At 47.9% G+C, this 19,544-nt stretch overlaps 1 protein-coding gene across 1 annotated transcript in view; it reads right to left on the bottom strand.

Moving 5' to 3' along the window:
- Nucleotides 1-16,577, bottom strand: part of LOC137421981 (urea transporter 2-like) — a 138,580-nt gene extending 122,003 nt beyond the window's left edge. Inside the window, exon 1 of the mRNA XM_068108619.2 lies at nt 16,482-16,577. Coding sequence (XP_067964720.2) covers nt 16,482-16,509 — 28 coding nt within the window. The 5' untranslated portion in view covers nt 16,510-16,577. The remainder of the gene's footprint in view (nt 1-16,481) is intronic.
- Nucleotides 16,578-19,544: the final 2,967 nt, after the last annotated feature.

Consider the following 19,544-nt stretch of genomic DNA (forward strand, 5'->3'; position numbering starts at 1 on the left):
GCCACCTCACGCACGCTCCCATCGGCACCCAATGGCGCACAGGTCATGTGGGAGACAAAAGAAAGACAATTGAGCGAGGGGTAAGGTCACAAGGGTACACGTCAATAAGGCAATGCAAGGCGAAATGCGTACGGAGGGCGAAGTGAGAAAGCTCGTCCCTACCGTACGTCACCCCCCGGTCACCTACCCTACCCTTGCCCTTGCCCTTACCCCATATGTACAAAATCTACACATTACCAATTCGTCACTACTGTCACGTCTTCCCCATATTTCCCCTGTACCAAATTCGTCACCACAATCCCTCTACTTCAAAATTTGCCATCACCAATTCATCATCAATCCTCATAAGGAGGGAGAGATGGAATTACGCACAATGTCACACCCACGTCATGATGCGTCTCACAATCCAAACATTTGCATCATAAAAAATAATCAAAACATGGCATGGTGTGGAGTACCTGTCACCTCAGGTGAGTGGATGCAGATGGTGCGAGGAGATCCTTCATCCTAACTATTTTCTAAATGACTTTAACACACTTTACACTACCCGGGGTCTTTCCCTGCCAATCCATTGGCCAACTTACACTATGGGTTCTAAAAACCAATTCCCATTGACCAAACTGTGGTGCCTCTCAATTTGGGGTCTCACTCCCCCGATTCATCTCCCGGTGCTCTCGCACAATTTCTGGGCTGCGACGTCTAGCTCTCCCAACAGGTCTACCCACCTGCACACCTCCACCACTGTAGTTGCCACCCGAGCTTACCTAGCTCCTCACCCTAACCTAACTAACTGGGGACAGCCCCTCTCCTGGCTCTGTCACCCCATGGTGCCTTCTGGCACTGGGCTACCCGGGTCCGTCCTCCGGATCCTCGGGCCCCATCCACAACAACTACTACCGGCTCCCAGAGCCCACCTGCGGCCTCACCTGGCCGACATCCTTACAGTGGTGGAGCGCCCAAACAACTACACACACTAACAGGCTACACGCCCAGCCATTTCCACAACACTAATGCACCCATCCACATACCATTCTGCCACCCGCACCACAGATGCCAATATCCAACCACAATTTACCTGTACCCTCTACCTAACACTTACACTACCCGCCCCGGGTATCCGTGATGGGGGTCCACTCTTCCCCCATTCACACCTTCGCACCATCCACTCCACTCCACAATTTCCACCATTCTCACTCCACGACCATCCATTCCAATACTCCAGATATTCCACACTACCATTTATTCCACACAGCCACATACACCTGTTGTTGCACACCTGTGCCCTCACACCTGGTGCCACCTGCACCCTCCTTTCTTCCTGGACCATTTGGTCAACACAACACGCAATCACCACTACTCCCTCATACACGGCTCCACACACCTGTTCAGTTGCACACCTGTGCAATCACACCTGTTCCATTCTCACCTGTTCAATCCTCACACACACGGCATCATCTCAGCTAACTACTCCCCTCTGAAACTTGCGCTTCCCAGTCGTCCCTTTAAACTATTGCGCTCCCACGTCATTATAATCCACACTAATCTACCTGCGTCCCCACTACAGGTATCAGTCACTAACTAAACTTAACGTTACCTAATGTCATCTTCGCTAGATCCCTACAATTATCCAAGCCCTCCCTGGCTCGGTTGTCATAGCCACCCCATAAACTATTGCGCATTTGCCCCCACTGTGAGGGATGGTGGATTTGCCATCCCACCACATCGGGGGTCTCTCACTATCAATTTTGTTCGTCCAGATTCCAACCAATTCAAAAATTTTCCATTTACTGCCAATTCTACTCACTTTTCTAAATTTCGTTTTAAATCACTATCACTATCACCATCACCCGTCTACTTATTACATCCTCTCGGTGCGCCAATTCACGTCTACAGCCCGGCTTCGTACAGCCGAGCAATGAACGCGGATTCTTTTGTGCCGGCGGCTGGATGCGTCCCGCATTCGGGGCAGGGGCGGGGGCTTACCCGGGCCGAGATCCCACGCACCACCTCGGCGTGGAGCCATCCAATGTCCCGATCTCGACCTGCCGGCACGTCTCAACAAAACGTGGTCGCCATAACGACCCTTCCTATCCAGCTGCCCGCTCCGCCTAGTGGAGCTCGGACGCGGCCGTTCCAAGCGAGGCACAGCGTGGATCGCGTACGGCGGTTCTTTCGAAACCGCCGTGGTTCGGATCCCCGCTGGTCCTCGCGGCACGCGAAGCTGCCCGACGCGCACCGAGGGCCCGATTCGGCTATAAGTCGCCCTAACCGCTAAACCGGTTACCGTCGACGCTTCACCTGGACGCTTACATGCATACGCTACCCCTTTCTTGCTCATACATGCAGCCGTCTCCCTGCTCTTGGTCGTACCTTCTCTAACACACCTCGGTACACTCATTCCGCTCACCGACTTGGTCACACACCTGACCACCGAACACTTTGGCACACATTCGTTGGTCGCACACCTCACCAACACACCTCTTCGCGCCCCCTCCTCGGTCACTTCCTCTGTGACAATCACAGGTGTGCTCTCATTCGCACACCCAACCACGTGCCTCACTACCAACTCAAATGTGCCTTCCCACACACGCTCTACCATTCCAGGTGTGCATCCTTCCATTCCAGGTGTACATCCTCGCTCACCTGTCATAACCAACTCACGCTCCGTTTCACTCTCACTACTCTCACCTCCATTCTTGACCGCGCACTCACCCTTACTCTCGACAGCACACTCTTTCCTCATGCACCCGTCCGTTACACACCTTTCTCGTGCATCCTCTCGCGCACACTTTTTCGTTACTTCCTCTGTAACACTCACCACACCGCGCTTCCCTGTGCTCCCTCGCATACGCGCTACGACCGGCTCACTCCTGACGGCACACTCACTCCTCGGCGTGCACTTTTTCCTCACACACCCCATGGTCGGACATTCTCGCACACCTCTTTTTTCGCACACCTGACCTGTCACACACTTCACCAACGGCCTTTCACGAACACCCGGATCCAAACCAATCCCCAAGCCGACTGAAGCTTTCCTCACATCATATACATTGCCACTCACCTCCGTACTTCGTCTCCGCACCTCCTTTGCCACCTGCAAACTCTTTATTTGGTTAGTGAGCATCACATTATGAGTTGAGCACCGACCTTGCACATATTCCGCTATCTCCTCCTTTATTTCTCTCTTAGTTTCTGTCCGTCTCTTCTTAATTTCACTCACCTCTTCTTCCACTTCCTCTAATTTTTGTTTAACCTCTTTTATTTCTCGGTGCGTCTCCTCAAGTTCGTCCTCTAAGGCTACCTTAACCGTTTCGATGTGCGTCCTCACCTCTCGGTCCTTTGTCTCCATTATCTCTGTCACCTCGTCCACCCTCATTGTCAGTTCCTCACGTACCATCTGACATTGCCTCTGTGTCGCTATTAATTCGTTTTTAATTTCTTTTTGTGTCGCCTTTAACCCTCCTAGTACCGCAGTGTTCTTTTGAACCTGCTCCACTAGTTCTTTTTGTCCCTCCGTCAGCTGTTCCACCTCCTCCGTCAGATCTTCTATTCCCCCTTGTAACTTAGCCGTATTATTTCTCACCTCTTTCTCCATACGCTTCTCACCTCGCTTTACCTCCTCGCGCAGCCCCGAAACCTCCTCACTTACCCCTCGTCGTATTTCCTCCATCTCTTTTGTAGATGCCACCCTCATCTGTCCCAATTCATCCCTCTGAGCATCCAGTTTGGTTTCTACCCCGATTTTCACCTCCTCTATCTGCTCTCCCATTTGTTTGATTTCCCTGGCAGATTGTTCCCCTATTTCCCGCAATTTGTCCTCCATCCTATTTTCTAACCCCATTAACCCATTTTTCACCCCCTCTAACTGATTCTCCTGGGCAGCCATTCTGTTTTCCACCCCCGTTAACCCATTCTTTACCTCTTTTATCCCGTTGTCTAACCCCTCAAATTTCTTGTCTAATCCCTCACCGGTACCCCTCGCTTCGTCCCTCATTACTCCCAATTGCTCACTCTGAGCATCCATCCGGTTCCCCATTACCCCCATTTGGTTTCCCATTACCCCCATTTGGCCCCCTATCCTGTTTTCCATCCCTTTGAAATTATCGTCTGTTTTTACCATAAAGGCCATCATCTGTTTCATAAACAGGTCCAAATTCATTGGCATCTCTGGCTCGGCTGCCGCGACCACGGCCGCGGCTAAATTTGGTGCCGCTACACCCACATGCGCGAGGACGCCATTTCGTGCGCCTGATACCCCCTCAACCACACTTTCTTTACTCTCCTCCACCCTTTCCTCCACATACATTTCCCCGAGGTCCTGGGTCGATTCCACCCTGTCTATCTCTCCCACCGACATCCGATCGCCTTGATTGTCCATGGCGCGATCTCAAAATTCGGGTTTTGCTTTATAAAACAAAATAAATTTCGGCAGCTTGTAATTTTGAGCGCGTTAAGCGCGCTTCGGGTCCGATTTCGGGTCCGATCTCCCTCCTCGACACCAATTGTTACTCTAATAGTACAATTGGTGTTCCAAAATTTGGGCCTAACAAATTTAGTCCCAGGTCCGAATCCAACTCCTCGACACCAATTGTTACTCTAATAGTACAATTGGTGTTCCAAAATTTGGGCCTAACAAATTTAGTCCCAGGTCCGAATCCAACTCCTCGACACCAATTGTTACAGACGCGGCTTTAGATGTTATATTGACCGAGCGGTGGTGTATTTAACCGCGTCCGAACAGTTACTCCCCGATTAGAACCCGATTCCACCCGACGTTGACCAGATCGCCCCACTGATATTCAATCGGGAAATCTCTAAAGCGACCGAAAGAGAAGGAAAAGAAGAAGAAGAAGAATACGGAGGAAGAACAGATTTATTATACACACACAAGCAATGGATGGAAGAAGCAGTAACACAGCGAATCGTTAACTTACACTATTCATTTTTACTTAACCCCAAGACAACGAGCAGGACAGGACGTTCACACTTACACAGGGGATAATGCAGGCAGGTAGGGCTTGAGGTGGATTGCTTGAGAGGGAGGCAAAGTCGGGAGGCCGCAGCTCGCAATTCCTCGCGGTTTTGGCGGGAAACCCTCCGTCGTGTATCCGCTGCGGTAGACGTCACGCGCTGGTTCGGCACACCTGCTCCTCTTCTTGGGGTGGAGCCGTCTCCCTTCTTTCAGCGCGTCTCTCCAAAGCTGGTTTCCTTGCCGAGTACCTCTCCTCTTTGGCTTGGAGCGTTTCGCATCTCACCGATCCTCTTGGTGCAGTCTCTTTGCTCATCTCCCAAGGCCTCTCAAGAAGCAGTCCCTTACAGTCGCTTTTATCACCTCGGGCGAAATCAAGCCGCCGGCTCCGAGGGCACGCCTACCGGGTCGCTCACCGCGGTGTTGATTGGCTGTTAGGGCTGGTTCACTCCTTCCCTCTTATGACGAGGTGGAGACACGCCTTTCTTCCCCAACCCTACCTCGTGGCCAATGGTGGTTGAAGAAAACCGCCCAAAATGCGGAAGGCAATTGGAAGGGAGGTTTTGGGGAAATTGGAAGGGCCTACGCTTATTTTGTTCGATACAATGCAAAGTCAATCTAGTGGGAAACACATATTTAGCCTACATGGAATAAGGAAATACACTATTTAAAAGATATATCGTGACCTGCGTGTAAGTTTCATGGAATTAACTAGGACGGCTGCGACCATTATTTACATTACCAGGGTGTTACCGTACTTTTGTAACGTTCACATTGTAACGTTTCCACATTCGTTACAATATATATATATATATATATATATATATATATATATATATATATATATATATATATATATATATATATATATATATATATATATACATATATATATATTGTTGCGGTTTTGAGTCTGTCAAGTGAGCCTAATAAAGGTTAAAGTCTGTCCCCCATAGTTAGTCACACAAGCAACATGTAGCCTCGCAATAGTATAGTTATGTCTTAGTATTCGTAAGCTTAGTTCCCTTCCCGTGTTAATTCTGCGTTGAGTAGGAGCCAGGGAGATAGGCCCTACTTGCCACCGATTTCCCAGCCACCCTAGGTCTCACAAGGACCGGCGTACACGGTTCGCGCCAGGCCCCGCCCTGTATGGTCGGTGCCGCGCCTTGGCGGGAAAGGCGATCGGCACGGTTCAAGGGGGGGTAGGAGAGTTCGGAGCCGGGCCCCCTGGCGGCTGCGGTGCTCCGACCGTGGGCGGTTGGGCCATCGCGCTTGGGACCGCAAGGCTGCACGTAGGGATGGAGCCTTGAAGCTTGGCCCAACCAAGCCTCCTCCCCTGGATCGAAAATGCCGGATGGACCCAACCTCCAGGCGACAAACCACCCGCATGCATCGCTCGGCTTTTCGAAGCCGAGCTGTGAAAATGTATTTCCACACGGAGAGGCTCGAGTGCAGTGGACGGATAGTAATAGTGTTGGCGAATGGTACCCTGCGTGTAGGAATGGAAGTTTCACCATTCCTCACTCACTGGGCTCATGAGCATTAGATTAGTGGGATGGCAGTGAAATGCACATGGAGGGACCAGTGATGGTTACCTCCATGGGGCACCGAAGCTCGCCGAGGGCAGGCTAGGTTAATTGCTAGGGATTTAGATGACAATATGAGACATGAGATTTAAGTAGGGACATTTGTACAGGTAGAGGGGACGTAGAGAGATTAGAGGGATGTTAACGACGAAGGGTGTGCTTAGTTTAAGGGAAGACGGGGAAGCACGAGTCTTAGGGGAAGTAGTCAGCTGGATGATGCTGTGTGTGTGAGGATGGTATTGAGCAAATGAGGAATTGGTTGAGAATCACTGTTTATGTGAGGATGGCATTGAGCAAATGAGGAATTGGTGAGAATCACAAGGAATTGTGTATTGAGACAGATGGGGTTGTGTTGGAGTGAATGGGAAACAGGTGGGTGAGCACAAGAGGTGTGCCAGAGATTTGGTGTGTGAGGGAAGTGGTGTGCGAGACAAGTGGTGTGTGAGAAAATTTGGTGTGGAATGCTTGGTGTGAAGTAAAAGGTGTGGAATGCATGGTGCGAAGGAGTGAATGGGGGGAGATGGACCCCTTCACAAATACCCGGGGTGGGTAGTTTAAAGCCAGGTAGAGGGCTTAGGTAAATTGTTTGGATATTGACATCTGTGGTGCGGGAGTAGCAAGAAGTGCTTGGTTGGGTGCATGAGTCTGTGGAATGGCTGGGCGTGTGGGCTTTGTTGGTGCGTATGGTTATTGGAGCACTCCGCCACTGGTAGTTTGTCGGCCAGGTGAGGCCGCAGGTAGGCTCTGGGAGCCAGTTAGGGTTGTGAGTAGTTGTTCAATGGGGCCCGAGGATCCAAGAGAAGGACCCAGGTAGCCCAATGCCAGAGAGGGCATCAGAGGGGTAGAGTGCCTGGAGGGGTCTTCCCTGGTTTAGGTAGTCGCAGGAGCAGGTAAGCTCGGGTGGCGACTTCAGTGGCGGTGGTGCGCAGGTAGTTGGACCTGCTAGTGGAGCCACACGACCCAGCCCCGAAATTGTGCAAGGGCACAGTGTGAAAAATTGGGGAGTGAGACCCAAATTCATGGGCACCGCAGAGTAGTCAATGGGAATAGGTTTTTAGAACCACATAGTTTAAAGATGCCAATTGGCAGGGCATGACCCCGGGTAGTGTAAGTGAGTTAATGTCATTAGAGTAGTTAGGAAGAGAATTCCCTTCGCGCCATCCACATCCATTCACCAAGGGAAACGGAACTCCACACCAGGGCTTTGAAACTGTTTGAGTGAGTAAGACGCATCACGACATAGAGTGACATTGTGTTGGTTCCATCTCTTCCTTCCTGGGAGGGATTGGAAGGCGAATTTGGAATTAGAGGGGGATATGGGAGACAGAACGTAGTGACGAATTTGTAAATATATGGAAGGGCAAGGGTAGTGGAAGCTGACGTTGGGGGGTACGGACGGTTAGGGACGAGTCTGCTCTGCTCGCTCCTCCACGCCTCTCGTGTTGCATTACCTTGTGTTGATGTGTACCTTTGTGCCCTTTCTGCTTTGCTGACCGTGCTTTGTCTCTCCCCCCACACCTGGACCCACTTTGGAGGAGGAGTTGTGCAGCAACATCGAACTTTGCAGCTGCACCTTGCTGCACATGTGCAGCACCCCTGCTGCACTTTGCTACACATGGGCAGCTTAACTGTGTGGCACTTTGCTGCCCGTGTGCAGCACTTGCTGCCACAGACACTTTGCTGCACATCATCACATTACACATTATGGACCACAGGTTTTGTGGCCTTACACTTTGCTGCAGACTCACCTTGCGTCTTCGGACCACTTGTTTTGAGTGGCATCAATGTCACGCAATTGGACCACATAGGGTTGGCCCTGCTGGCAAATAAAATGACCACGTGTTTTTGTACATTTTTATTATTGGTGTGCTCGGAAGAAGAACTGTAAGTTTTATTGCACACAGAAGATGCAAGAAGACAGAAGATGCCAGACAACAGTGAATGGTGAACTATGAATTGATGAATGTGTTTTGTGCATTGCTGTGTTTTTCTTCCCCTCCATTCTTCTTTTCAAATATGACAGGTCCTGGGTCATAGAACTTTAAATAAGGATAGTTTTTGTGCTTGTATATAAAATGCTGCCCACCGGCTCTATGTTTAGTTTGAAAATAATTCCGCAATTCGGTTAATTGTGGGTGCGAGTCTGATAGTTAGCTCCTCAACGCAGTAGGTGGGACATATTTAGTGTTTTAAAACTGTCACATACGCGGGTTAGAGTAAATGTTAGGGGGAACCACATCTAAGTGTCACACGGAACTAAAAGTTAGTCCCGACTCTTTCTCAAAACCGGTCGTTCCAGTAGGTTCGACTCGGGGACGAGTCTGACGAGGGAGGGGGGCAGTGTTGCGGTTTTGAGTCTGTCAATATATATTAAGCGGATAAGAACCGCTGCGCAAAAGCCCTCGGGAGGGACTCACATAAGAGAGAGAGATACTTGACTTGATGCGAGAGAGAAAGATAAATGACTTGCGGTGTATGAGAGGACTTACAGAGGGAACTTGCCATGAGAGGACTCACAGAGGAGAGGGAGAGATAAAAGGACTTGACTCGCAGAGGAGAGAGAAAGAGAAGACTTACAGAGAGAACTTGCGGTAAGAGGACTGCTGCGTGATGAACTTGACCATTGCATGGGAACGCACGCGCTAACCAACACCAAGTGTATTGAAGAAGAGGAGTTGGTCGCTACATACACGCGGGCGCAGCCAGGCGCGTTTATAACGAAATAGCGCATTTGAGACGCGCGAGTGAACGAGGCTGAGTAACCGCCAGCCACGCTAAAGTCCGCCCACTACCGTTTCGCCCCGATCATCTGCTTTGTACGAGAGACGCGCTACGATTCCCTGTCTTCGCCTGCCACCATCTTCGCGGGACGTGCCGGGGCCGTGGAGAGCCAGACGGAGGCTGTCTCTGGACGACTACATCAACGCGTGGGGAACACCAGCCCATCTGCAATCCCCTGTGTGAGTGTGAGATGAGCCCATTGTCCCTGGGATAAGTTAAGACTGTTTAAGGATTGCTCTGTGTCTCTTCGTCCTTGAACTGTATATACATATGGGAATAATTAAACCCTTGTTCTTTCTTTCTGATTTGATCGTTCCTGTGGTTTCCTCAGTTGACTAAGCGTGGCACGAATAGGATCGCTCCAATCGGGTTCCATTGAGGAAGACTGCGCAGACCACGTGTACGCAATTCGCTCAGCGTACTAACATCACAAGTGGTTCGTGCGAGGCTTGTTTCCTCATTTCCGTGGTGGCGCGGGTACTTAGGTACGAGCGAGAATTGGTCCCGAAACCCTGTTTCCGCGCTCGCCCGGGAAGAGCGTTGCAAGTCTCGGTTCCGCCATGGCCCAGCAAAGATAAGGGGATTAATCCCCCCTTGATAAGGGGAAGCAGGCCGGCATAGAGAACCGCAACAATACATATACATATATATATATATACAGACTTGGCATTTAATATGGAATTTTTTTTTGTTCTTGACTTGGGTTTACTTTCTTAACTCAGTATATCAATCTGGTGAGTTTCTTTTACACTTTGGTGATTTATTTGTTAAAAGAACAATGTCACTGATTGTCTGTCGCAGCAAGAAGTCAACAACAGGATTATATCACAGGTGGCGTGGCAAAATGTACGGACAGGTGCATTTGATGATTGGCTTCACAGTCGGGTATAGAAGGGTTGTTGCGTTCTGTATTAGTGGAAAACAACTGCTGCACATCTCCAAAAGTTATTGCCACTTCCTCTGGAAATGGTCCGTCAACTCGACAATGCTGTTTGTCATGGAGTGGTGGCTTTACGAAATTACGGCATGAAACAGCGTGCTATTGCTCGGCAGTATGGCATCACTCAAGGTCAGGTGTCAAAGATCCTGAAACGAAATGCTCAGAGGGGTGTCACTACTCCAATACCGAGACCAGCACGTCCCCGCAGAACCACAAGGAGGGATGATCGCCAGCTGCACCGGTTAGTCCGCAATGGCCGTACCAAGTCAGCTAATCGGCTTAGGGCTGAGTGGCAGCAACTGACAAATGTGCCTATATCCAGAAGGCTAGTCAACCAACGACTGGTTCAAGCAGGCTATCGTGCCAGGCGTCCCCTGAGAAAGCCACGCCTGACCAGACAACACCGCCAGCGCCAATGCAGTGGGCCAGAGAGCACCGTCAATGGCAGGCAGGACACTGGAATCACGTGATCTTCAGTGACGAGTCCAGATTTCTGGTCTATCATCAAGATGGCCGCGTCCGAGTGCATAGACAAGTGCATGAAGCCTACAACAAAGATTGTATAGTGCCAAGAGTCCAAGCTGGAGGTGGTGGGGTGACCATTTGGGCTGCTTTTCATGCAGGGGACAAAACTGACCTGGTTGTTCTGAATGGAAACCTGAGCCAGTTCAAGTACAGGGCCATTCTGGAAGAAACATTGCTTCCATTTGCTCGTGCAGCCTTTCGAGGAAACTTTGTCTTCCAAGATGACAATGCTCGGCCTCATCGTGCTCGCATGATCCAACACTTTCTTGCTGACCGTGGTGTAGAGCATATGGAGTGGCCTGCCATGTCCCCGGATATGAACCCGATAGAGAACTTGTGGGCAGAATTAACGCGTCAAATCGACCACTTGGACCAGCAGCCGACCTCTGTGCGTGAATTGCATCAGGCTATTGTCACTGCATGGCAAGCGATTCCTGTCCAAACCTTGGCAAATCTCGTGAACAGCATGCCTCAACGTGTACGTGCTCTCCTGAATGCTCGTGGGGGTTACACGAAGTACTGAACTGTAATTTTACTCTCCTTAATCCCAGTCGTAATTTAACTTTTGTTTTTGTTAAAAAAAAATTGGGCTAATGTGCAAAATAAAGAGATACTTCTGGAAAACATACAGAAGTTTAACACAGTACTGTCCATGAATTGAGTTCGATATCAGTTTACATCACTTTCAAGGATCAATTAATTTGTTTCGAAATGTCAAATGTGGTTTTTGTTTCTTTTAAAGGTCACATTAACAAAATCTAGAATAATTTCAACATAATTCCAATGAACTTTTGGTTCTAAGACATCTTGAAAAGTAAGTTCACCCCACAAAAAAAATAATCCATATTAAATGCCAAGTCTGTATATATATATATTTGTATACAAGATCGAGGCTCATGTAAGAGGTAAGATTGATCACAAAAAGACAAACTGACACATAAAACATGAAACATTTGATGAAGGGAGCGGGAGAACAAGATGGAGAGGAGGGACATCGGGAGATCTGTGGGATGGATAGGACTTGGGGGGGGGGGGAGGACGCATGGGAATGGGGTGGGGGGGGGGGAGTGGGGAGAGGTATAAAACACATGGACACTGCTAGGACTTCCAGGAAAGAAGTCGGTATTTCAGAAAAGTGGATCTGGGGTGAATTAACAGGGCTAGAAAAGATCAAGGTTTTGGAAGGGGGAAGATAAGAGATGGTGGTGGACAGCGGTTTTAAAGAACTGGAGGGAGGAGTGGGATTGAAGAGAGTGGGGGAGTTTGTTCCAGAGGCAGGAGGAAAGAGTGAAGGTGAATAGAGAGTCTTGATTTTGGCAGTTTAGCCATAAGAGGGTTGCTGGCAGATCTTGTGCGACCTGTAGGAATATTTGGGGGACAGAGCACAGAGAGAGCTGGGGGAGCAAGGTCGGAGAGGAGTCGGTAGAAGACAGAAAGACCACCAACCTGCCTGCGATTAGTGAGTGAAAGGCCCTCGGAGTTAGCTTCATCGCGGGAGATTCCAATGATTCTGAAAGCTTTCGTTTCAAAAGCGTGAAGCCGAGCTAGGTGTGAGGCAGGAGCACCAGCCCAGAGGGGAGAACAGTATTCCATTGAACTGCGGATGAAAGCCTTGTACGTGGTGAGGAGCTCAGGTGTGCCAAGGAAGGACTTCGCACGACGGAGGATGCCCAGTCTGTGACTGGCTTTGGAGGCCAGCTTGGAAATGTGGTTTTCCCAGGAAAGATCATGGCAGATAGTGAGACCAAAAAGCTTGAGTGACAGAACTTCTTGAAGAGGATTGTTGAGAAAGTAGATTGGAGGGTTGTCCAGTCGTCTTTTCGGAGAGTCATTGTGAGAGTGTGAGATTTGTCATGATTGAAAGACATGTTCCACTTGTTTGACCAGTTTGTGATTTTGTCCAGGTCTGCAGAGAGTGGGGAGGCTGCAGACTGCCGATCTGAGGGATGGGGTATGGAGCGGCAGAGAGTGGAGTCTTCAGCAAAGAGATAGAGAGGATTTTCCAGAGAGTCAGAGAGATCATTGATGAAGACCAGAAAAAGCACAGGGCCCAGAACTCTTCCTTGGTGAACTCCAGCCTGAACAGGAAGGGGTGATGAGAGAAAACTATTCAGGGCCACACGTTGACTACGACCAGAGAGGAAGTCCGCAAGCCATGTGTGGAGATTTCCATGGATACCATAGGAGGAGAGTTTGGTGAGCAGAGCGGGGTGCCAGTCCGTATCGAAGGCACATGATATGTCAAGGGAGACAGCTCTGATTTCCTGTTTGGCATTGAGGACCTCCATCCATTGTTGAGACAGCAGAAGCAGCATGTCCAGAGTAGAGTGACCTGGTCTGAATCCAAATTGATGATCCGAGATCAAGCCATTGGAGAAGAGGAAGGATTTGATGTCAGAATCAATGATTGATTCCATGACCTTCCTGATAATTGGGAGCAGGCTGATTGGTCTGTAGTTGCAAGGATCTGTTTTTGCACCTTTTTGTGTAAAGCGGTGATGTTGGCTGATTTCCAAGCAGATGGCAGATGACCTTGAACAAAAGAGAGGGTGAAGAGAACAGAGAGAGGGTGAGATAGAGTGGCAGAGCAGGATTTTAGGAGTTCACTGAGACCAACAATTTTGGCCTGAGGAGTATCTCCTCTCAACCTGATTTATCTTCCTTTGTCCAGTCAGTCTTTCCGGAGAGACATAGTGAGAGTGTGAGATTTGTCAGATTGTCAGGATTTCATGTCTAGAGTGCCAACAAACGATATAGCTGGCTTATTCTCCTCTTCCAAAGTCAGGGCATCTATTGTAAATGGATGAGGTGTGTGTGTGTGTGTGTGTGTGTGTGTGTGTGTGTGTGTGTGTGTGTGTGTGTGTGTGTGTGTGTGTGTGTGTGTGTACACTGGCGTAGCGGGGGGTGGGGCGAAAGGGGTGGTTGCTCCTTTTTGTATGGCACTCCCGAGTGGCACTTTGGGGGGGGGCATCTATCATTATCGACACTTCGTACCATTTTGCCACGGGGCGCATGAAAACGCAAGCAAAGGGAAGAGTTATAATGTGCAAATGCCCCGCCCTCCGTTTGATGACGGCCAACGATATCCTCGAGAGAGGAGGCGGGCAAAAGGAGCGCGTGGCATGCCGGGAAACTAAGCGGACGAGGCGTTCGCGTTCATTGTAGTTTGCCGTTCACGCCTCATTGGTGTTCGCAGCTCATTTGTACAGGTGAGAAAGGTATTAGAACAAAAAAGCAGAATTTATTCGCATGATTTTTAAAGGTTGAAAATTAATTTTCTTTATTTTCTTTGAAATCCTGTCAGATAAAACACCAATAGAATATCATCTATTTATTACGTAAGCAAAAATGGTATAATTCCCCCTTTTGAAGGTCGAGGGGTGGCGAGCTGATGCGACATGGCGCTTCACAAGGGGAGAAGCCACATGACCTCAGGGTCTTGCTGCTGATCGCCATGTTAGCAAAATCTTGAGAAGTCGAACTTGTAAAATAAGTCTTCCCCCCCAGTGTCAGGATTCTGTTGTGATCGATGTTATCATCGTGCAGCTCTCGTTCTTTGTTTCCATCTTTGCGGGGTTAGCATGCTGAGGTTGCTTCTGCAACCGTTTTTCTTCTCTTTTTAGCTCACCTGGAACGAAGTTCAGGGGAGCTTATGCGATGGAGCGTTGTCAGTTTGTCCGTCAGTCAGTCCGTCCGCCCGTAAACACCTGAAACGTCTTCTCCGAAACCGCTGATGGGATTGCGACCAAATTTGGCACGAATGATATTTGTTGTGTTGTGACTAAAGTTTGTTGACGGCATTTTTAAAAATCGGGATCTAAGAGGGTTTACCGGGGGTCAAAGTGGATCCAGGTTTCACCCCCAAAATAGGAATTTGCTTTTTCCCCTGAAACTACACGAGCAATGCTGATGAAACTTGACCACAACCTTAATCACCCGTGTTGTACCAAAGTTTGTTCCTGCCATTTAAAAAATTCGGGCCTCAGGTGGGCCTCAGGATTCTCTTGTGATCTGAACCAAAATAGGTTCCAAAATAGGTTCTTTGTGACCAAAATAGGTTCATTGTACCAAAATAAACGAAAATGAACCAAAATAGGTCTTTTGTTATTTGTTTATTTAAAGTCTTATGATTATGTTAGTAAGATTCTACATGCTGTCCTGTCTTCTAGCAACCATTGAAATTGGTTTAAAATACCCGTAGTCAGTGCAGTATACTGTTTATTAGCGCTGAGGAAGCGCCTCTAGCGAATGACTTCCAGCCAGTGTAACGCGAATTCCTGTCACAGGAATTCTGAGATCATATAAGTGTGACGTGGCAGTTCCTGATTGGTTCGTGTTGGGGAACCCCTTCTCGCTGCCGACGTGACGTAAATTCGCGCACGCGCACTGGTGAAGCGCGAGATTCGGCCCAAGGTTCTTATTATTATTATTATTATTATTATTTTTGTATACAAGATCGAGGCTCGAACCATGATCGAGGCTCGAAATTCCATGCCCGAACCTCAGCGCAATCCAAGAGGATTCACTTGTTCTACCAGGTGAGTGGCAGGGGTATTTCCCCCTATCTTTTTCTTCTCTTAACGTGAGGACGTGGAAGTGACATTGTATTTATGCTTTTGGAATACTTCTTGTCATCTTATTGAATAAGTTGGGCCAATTTTTATGCAATTTATCAAAGATTCATTTTTTTACATAATTTACACAATTTTTTGAAAACAAAACAAAACAAAGGCAGAAAACAAAACTTTAACTGTTTACTTGCAAATGTACTGTACCTAATTTGATTTGTAATAAAGTTCTTGAATAGGTCTTTGTGCTTAATTCAGCATGTGAGTTGCGAGGGGGTGACCATTTGACATCTCGCCCGAGCGTCGTTTTTCGTGTGTGTGTGTGTGTGTGTGTGTGTGTGTGTGTGTGTGTGTGTGTGTGTGTGTGTGTGTGTGTGTGTGTGTTCATGGCATACTTTCTGTCTATTAATTATGATGTACATCTATTAATTCATTACGTACTACTGAAATGTACCTTTTAACTCTTTAGACTGCTGAGATCCCTTCGACCTTCGAATACCCTTTAAGACCTCAAAGATCCTTAAGACCCTAAAGACCCAGAGGACCCAAAAGTCCCCGAGAACCCAAAATAACCCAAAGACCCAAATGTCCCCGAAGACGCAAACGACCCAGAAGACACAAAAGACCCAGTGGACCCAAAAGTCCCCAAGGACCCAAAAGATCCAAACGTCCTCGAGGACCCAAAAGACCCCGAGGACCAAAAATACACAAATGACACAAAGGTTCCTGGAGACTTAAAAGACCCAGATGACGCAAAACGTACCCGAGGACCCAAAAGATCCAAAAGTCCCCGATGACACAAAAGACCCAGCAGGCAGGTATGCAACAAGGCGGTGAAGACCAATGAAAATTTGGTCCAATGGACCAACGGGCCCCCTATTACTCTATGATGTGACACCCTAGTTACCTGAGTAGCAGTGGAATGAAAGTTTGTAGTTGGATTCGAATCTGTAGGAAATGGAACCCAGAGGAACGATATCCTTTCAGGTTCCAAGCTTTATAGAAATATTATTTGAAATTTGAAATCGAACAACAATCATAAAAATTCAAACTTTAAACTTGCTTTGGCAATTGACGGTAGTTTTCAGAACATGGTTTAAAAATAAACTCACCTTGCATCCATTCACCAAACTTGTTCATGTCCCCCGTAATGTACGCAAGGTAGGTGCAGACATAGCGGAGAGATTTTCTCACTCGGCTGTCACTAACTTGTGCTTCCATTGTGTGGGCACTGTGAAGTTACGAGTTATTTTGACAGCTCAAAAACCTGATGATCTTCTTTGATAAGCAACACAAAGCTGTAGAGCAGCAGCCTCATTGGCAGAGTGGGCAGCCAATGCCCTGCGCTGTTTGGGGCAGGAATTTGGAAACTGGCCACAGTGTCGGTGATAGCTCCTTACTCTTCGCAAAGGACACGGTGGGATCTTTAACGTCCACCAACAACGTAATGATGAATATAAATTATTGATTACATTTGGACTCGGTCGAGTTTGAACTGTTTATTGTGCTCTAAACCAAGAGAGAAACTATCAAGGTACGCAACAGGCATAGGTGTAGTTTGACTTCTCTGTTGGACCAATTTGAAATCTCATGTCAAACTTCAAATTGAAGTGATATATCAGGAAGCTGGAAGGCTTCCAATGTAGGGATGACATACAATTCCTCAAAAAAGAAAATCTACCAAGATACAAACTTGTAAACATGGAAATGATGGAGGAAATGTTGAGTTGGATCTTGGAGACGATGTGAAGCTGGAAGGTGTGAAAACATTTTGCTACCTCGGAGACATGCTGAATGGAGAAGGTGGATCAGACTCGGCAACGGTTGCTCGAGTGAGATGTGCATGGAAGAAGTTTCGGGAACTGAGTGGCGTGCTGACGAGGAGGGGAGTGTCGTTGAAGCTGAAGGGAAAGGTGTATGCTGCATGTGTGAGAAGTGTTATGATTTATGGGAGCGAGACATGGGAAATGAACGTAGAGCAGCAACAAAGGCTGGAAAGGATGGAAATGCGAATGGTTCGACGGATGTGCGGAGTATTGTGGAGAGAGAGGAAGACAAATGATGAATTGCGAAAGATGATGGGAATAGAGCCTGTGATTGATGCTGTGAAGAGAAACAGGTTGAGATGGTTTGGTCATGTGTTGAGGAAGGATGAAAGTGACTGGTTGAGAAGAGTGATGGAAATGAATGCAGAAGGAAGTAGAGGCCACATGTTGACTACGACCAGAGAGGAAGTCCGCAAGCCATGCATGGCGATTTCCATGGATACCATAGGAGGAGAGTTTGGTGAGCAGAGCTGGGTGCCAGACCGTATCGAAGGCACGTGATATGTCAAGGGAGACAGCTCTGATTTCCTGTTTGGCATTGAGGACCTCCATCCATTGTTGAGACAGCAGAAGCAGCATGTCTAGAGTAGAATGACCTGGTCTGAATCCAAATTGATGATCGGAGATCAAGCCATTGGAGAAGAGGAAGGATTTGATATCCAAAGCAATGATGGATTCCATGACTTTGCTGATAATTTGGAGCAGGCTGATTGGTCTGTAGTTGCAAGGATCTGTTTTTGCACCTTTTTGTGTAAAGCGGTAATGTTTGCTGATTTAAAAGATGCTGGCAGATGATCTTGATCAAAAGAGAGTTTGAAAAGAACAGAGAGAGTGTGAGATAGAGCGGCAGAGCAGGATTTTAGGACCCGTTTGCTGATGCCGTCTGGTCCAGTTGCAGAATCAGAGTCGAGGTTTGACAAAAACTTCTCCACCTTGTCAGGAGAGATGGACACAGAGTCCAGGAGCAGTTGGGTTCGACTGGGTAAGGTGGGAACAGAGAAAGATGTGTTTGGGACATAAGATTTTGAGGCAAACACAGAGTTGAGGCATTCGGCTTTGTCACGTGTGGTGTCAACTGTGTAGCCATTTGAGGTAAGGGAGGAGATGGAGGGGGCACAAACACCAGAAACGGATTTGACCAGATGCTACCAGGATTTGGAGGAAGGAGACAGGTTTGAGAGTTCATTCTTGAGTGTGGAGAGATTGTGCTTCCTGGCACTCCTGAGGGTAGACACTCGGGTGGTCCTTAAACGGGGTGAAAATTCTAAAATGTTAATTTGAATGTTCTCGTGGACTAAATGTAATCCCTTTGGGATAGAAACACGGCAGTCAAAATTTCATACAAGTCTGTTTATATTTAGAGGTGGTCCAGGCACCTTCAAGAATGAAGATTTTATATACTGTATAGAGAGCACACAACAAAATATACTACTGTACAAATACACTTCTTAAAGTTCTCTTCATTTCCCATTCTATTTAACATTCCTGATGTTATTATATTTCCTGATGTTATTATATCAGTTTCTAGTCAAGGAAGGTTCTCACCAACATAAGTCATATCACTGCTGCCTGATTTTAGCCAATGTTGCTTTCTGACAGTCGGGATAAGTATGGCGGTGTTCAGACACGACGTGAAGTAAGAATTGGAGTTGCTCCTCATCCTTGGTAAGGAGCCGGTTGTAACTTTTCATGAGGGCCACACCTCGTTCAGCATGGTCATTTACGACCTTCAACTCCCTGATCTGTTCCACAGCAGCTCTGTAGCCTTCATGGTCACCCCATGTGCTTGGATCCACAGTTAAAAAGTCTGACGAGATTTTCAAATTTTCGAATAATGTTTTTGTGTGTGGTGAGACAAATTCTTAAATTCCCTTCTCGCTTAAGGCTTTCATGTCAGGCCGTGGCATCTTTGATGGTTCTTCATCTCATGGACGCTCACCTTTCAGTGCTTCCACCATCAGTTGTTTAGTAGCGATAGGCACTTGTTTGTCGAAGAAGGCCAACCCCACCGGCTCTTCTGACAAGTACCACAGATGGTTCCTCAACTTCTCACTGGTGGCTGTTGTGATTGCACGACTTGCCGTCTGGTAAGAGATCAAGGTCTTCATCAGCAGCAGATCATTCATTGGAGCTTCAGCTGCACTTGGAGCTTTCATCCAGGCTTGCAAATACACTTCAGAAACAAACAGACAAATTTCTCGTCGGCCATTCCTCTCTCGTGAACTGTTGGTGGAAAAGCCAGATTTTGAGACTGTAGATGGCCTTCGACATCCATCTTGCATGGTGATCGCACCAGGAGCACGGAAATGAATGCCATGAGCAGGAACTCCTCCAAGAAACAAAATGTTC

This window comes from Myxine glutinosa, chromosome 2 (assembly GCF_964187855.1).
Source record: "Myxine glutinosa chromosome 2, kmMyxGlut1.1, whole genome shotgun sequence".
Lineage (NCBI taxonomy): Eukaryota > Metazoa > Chordata > Myxini > Myxiniformes > Myxinidae > Myxine > Myxine glutinosa.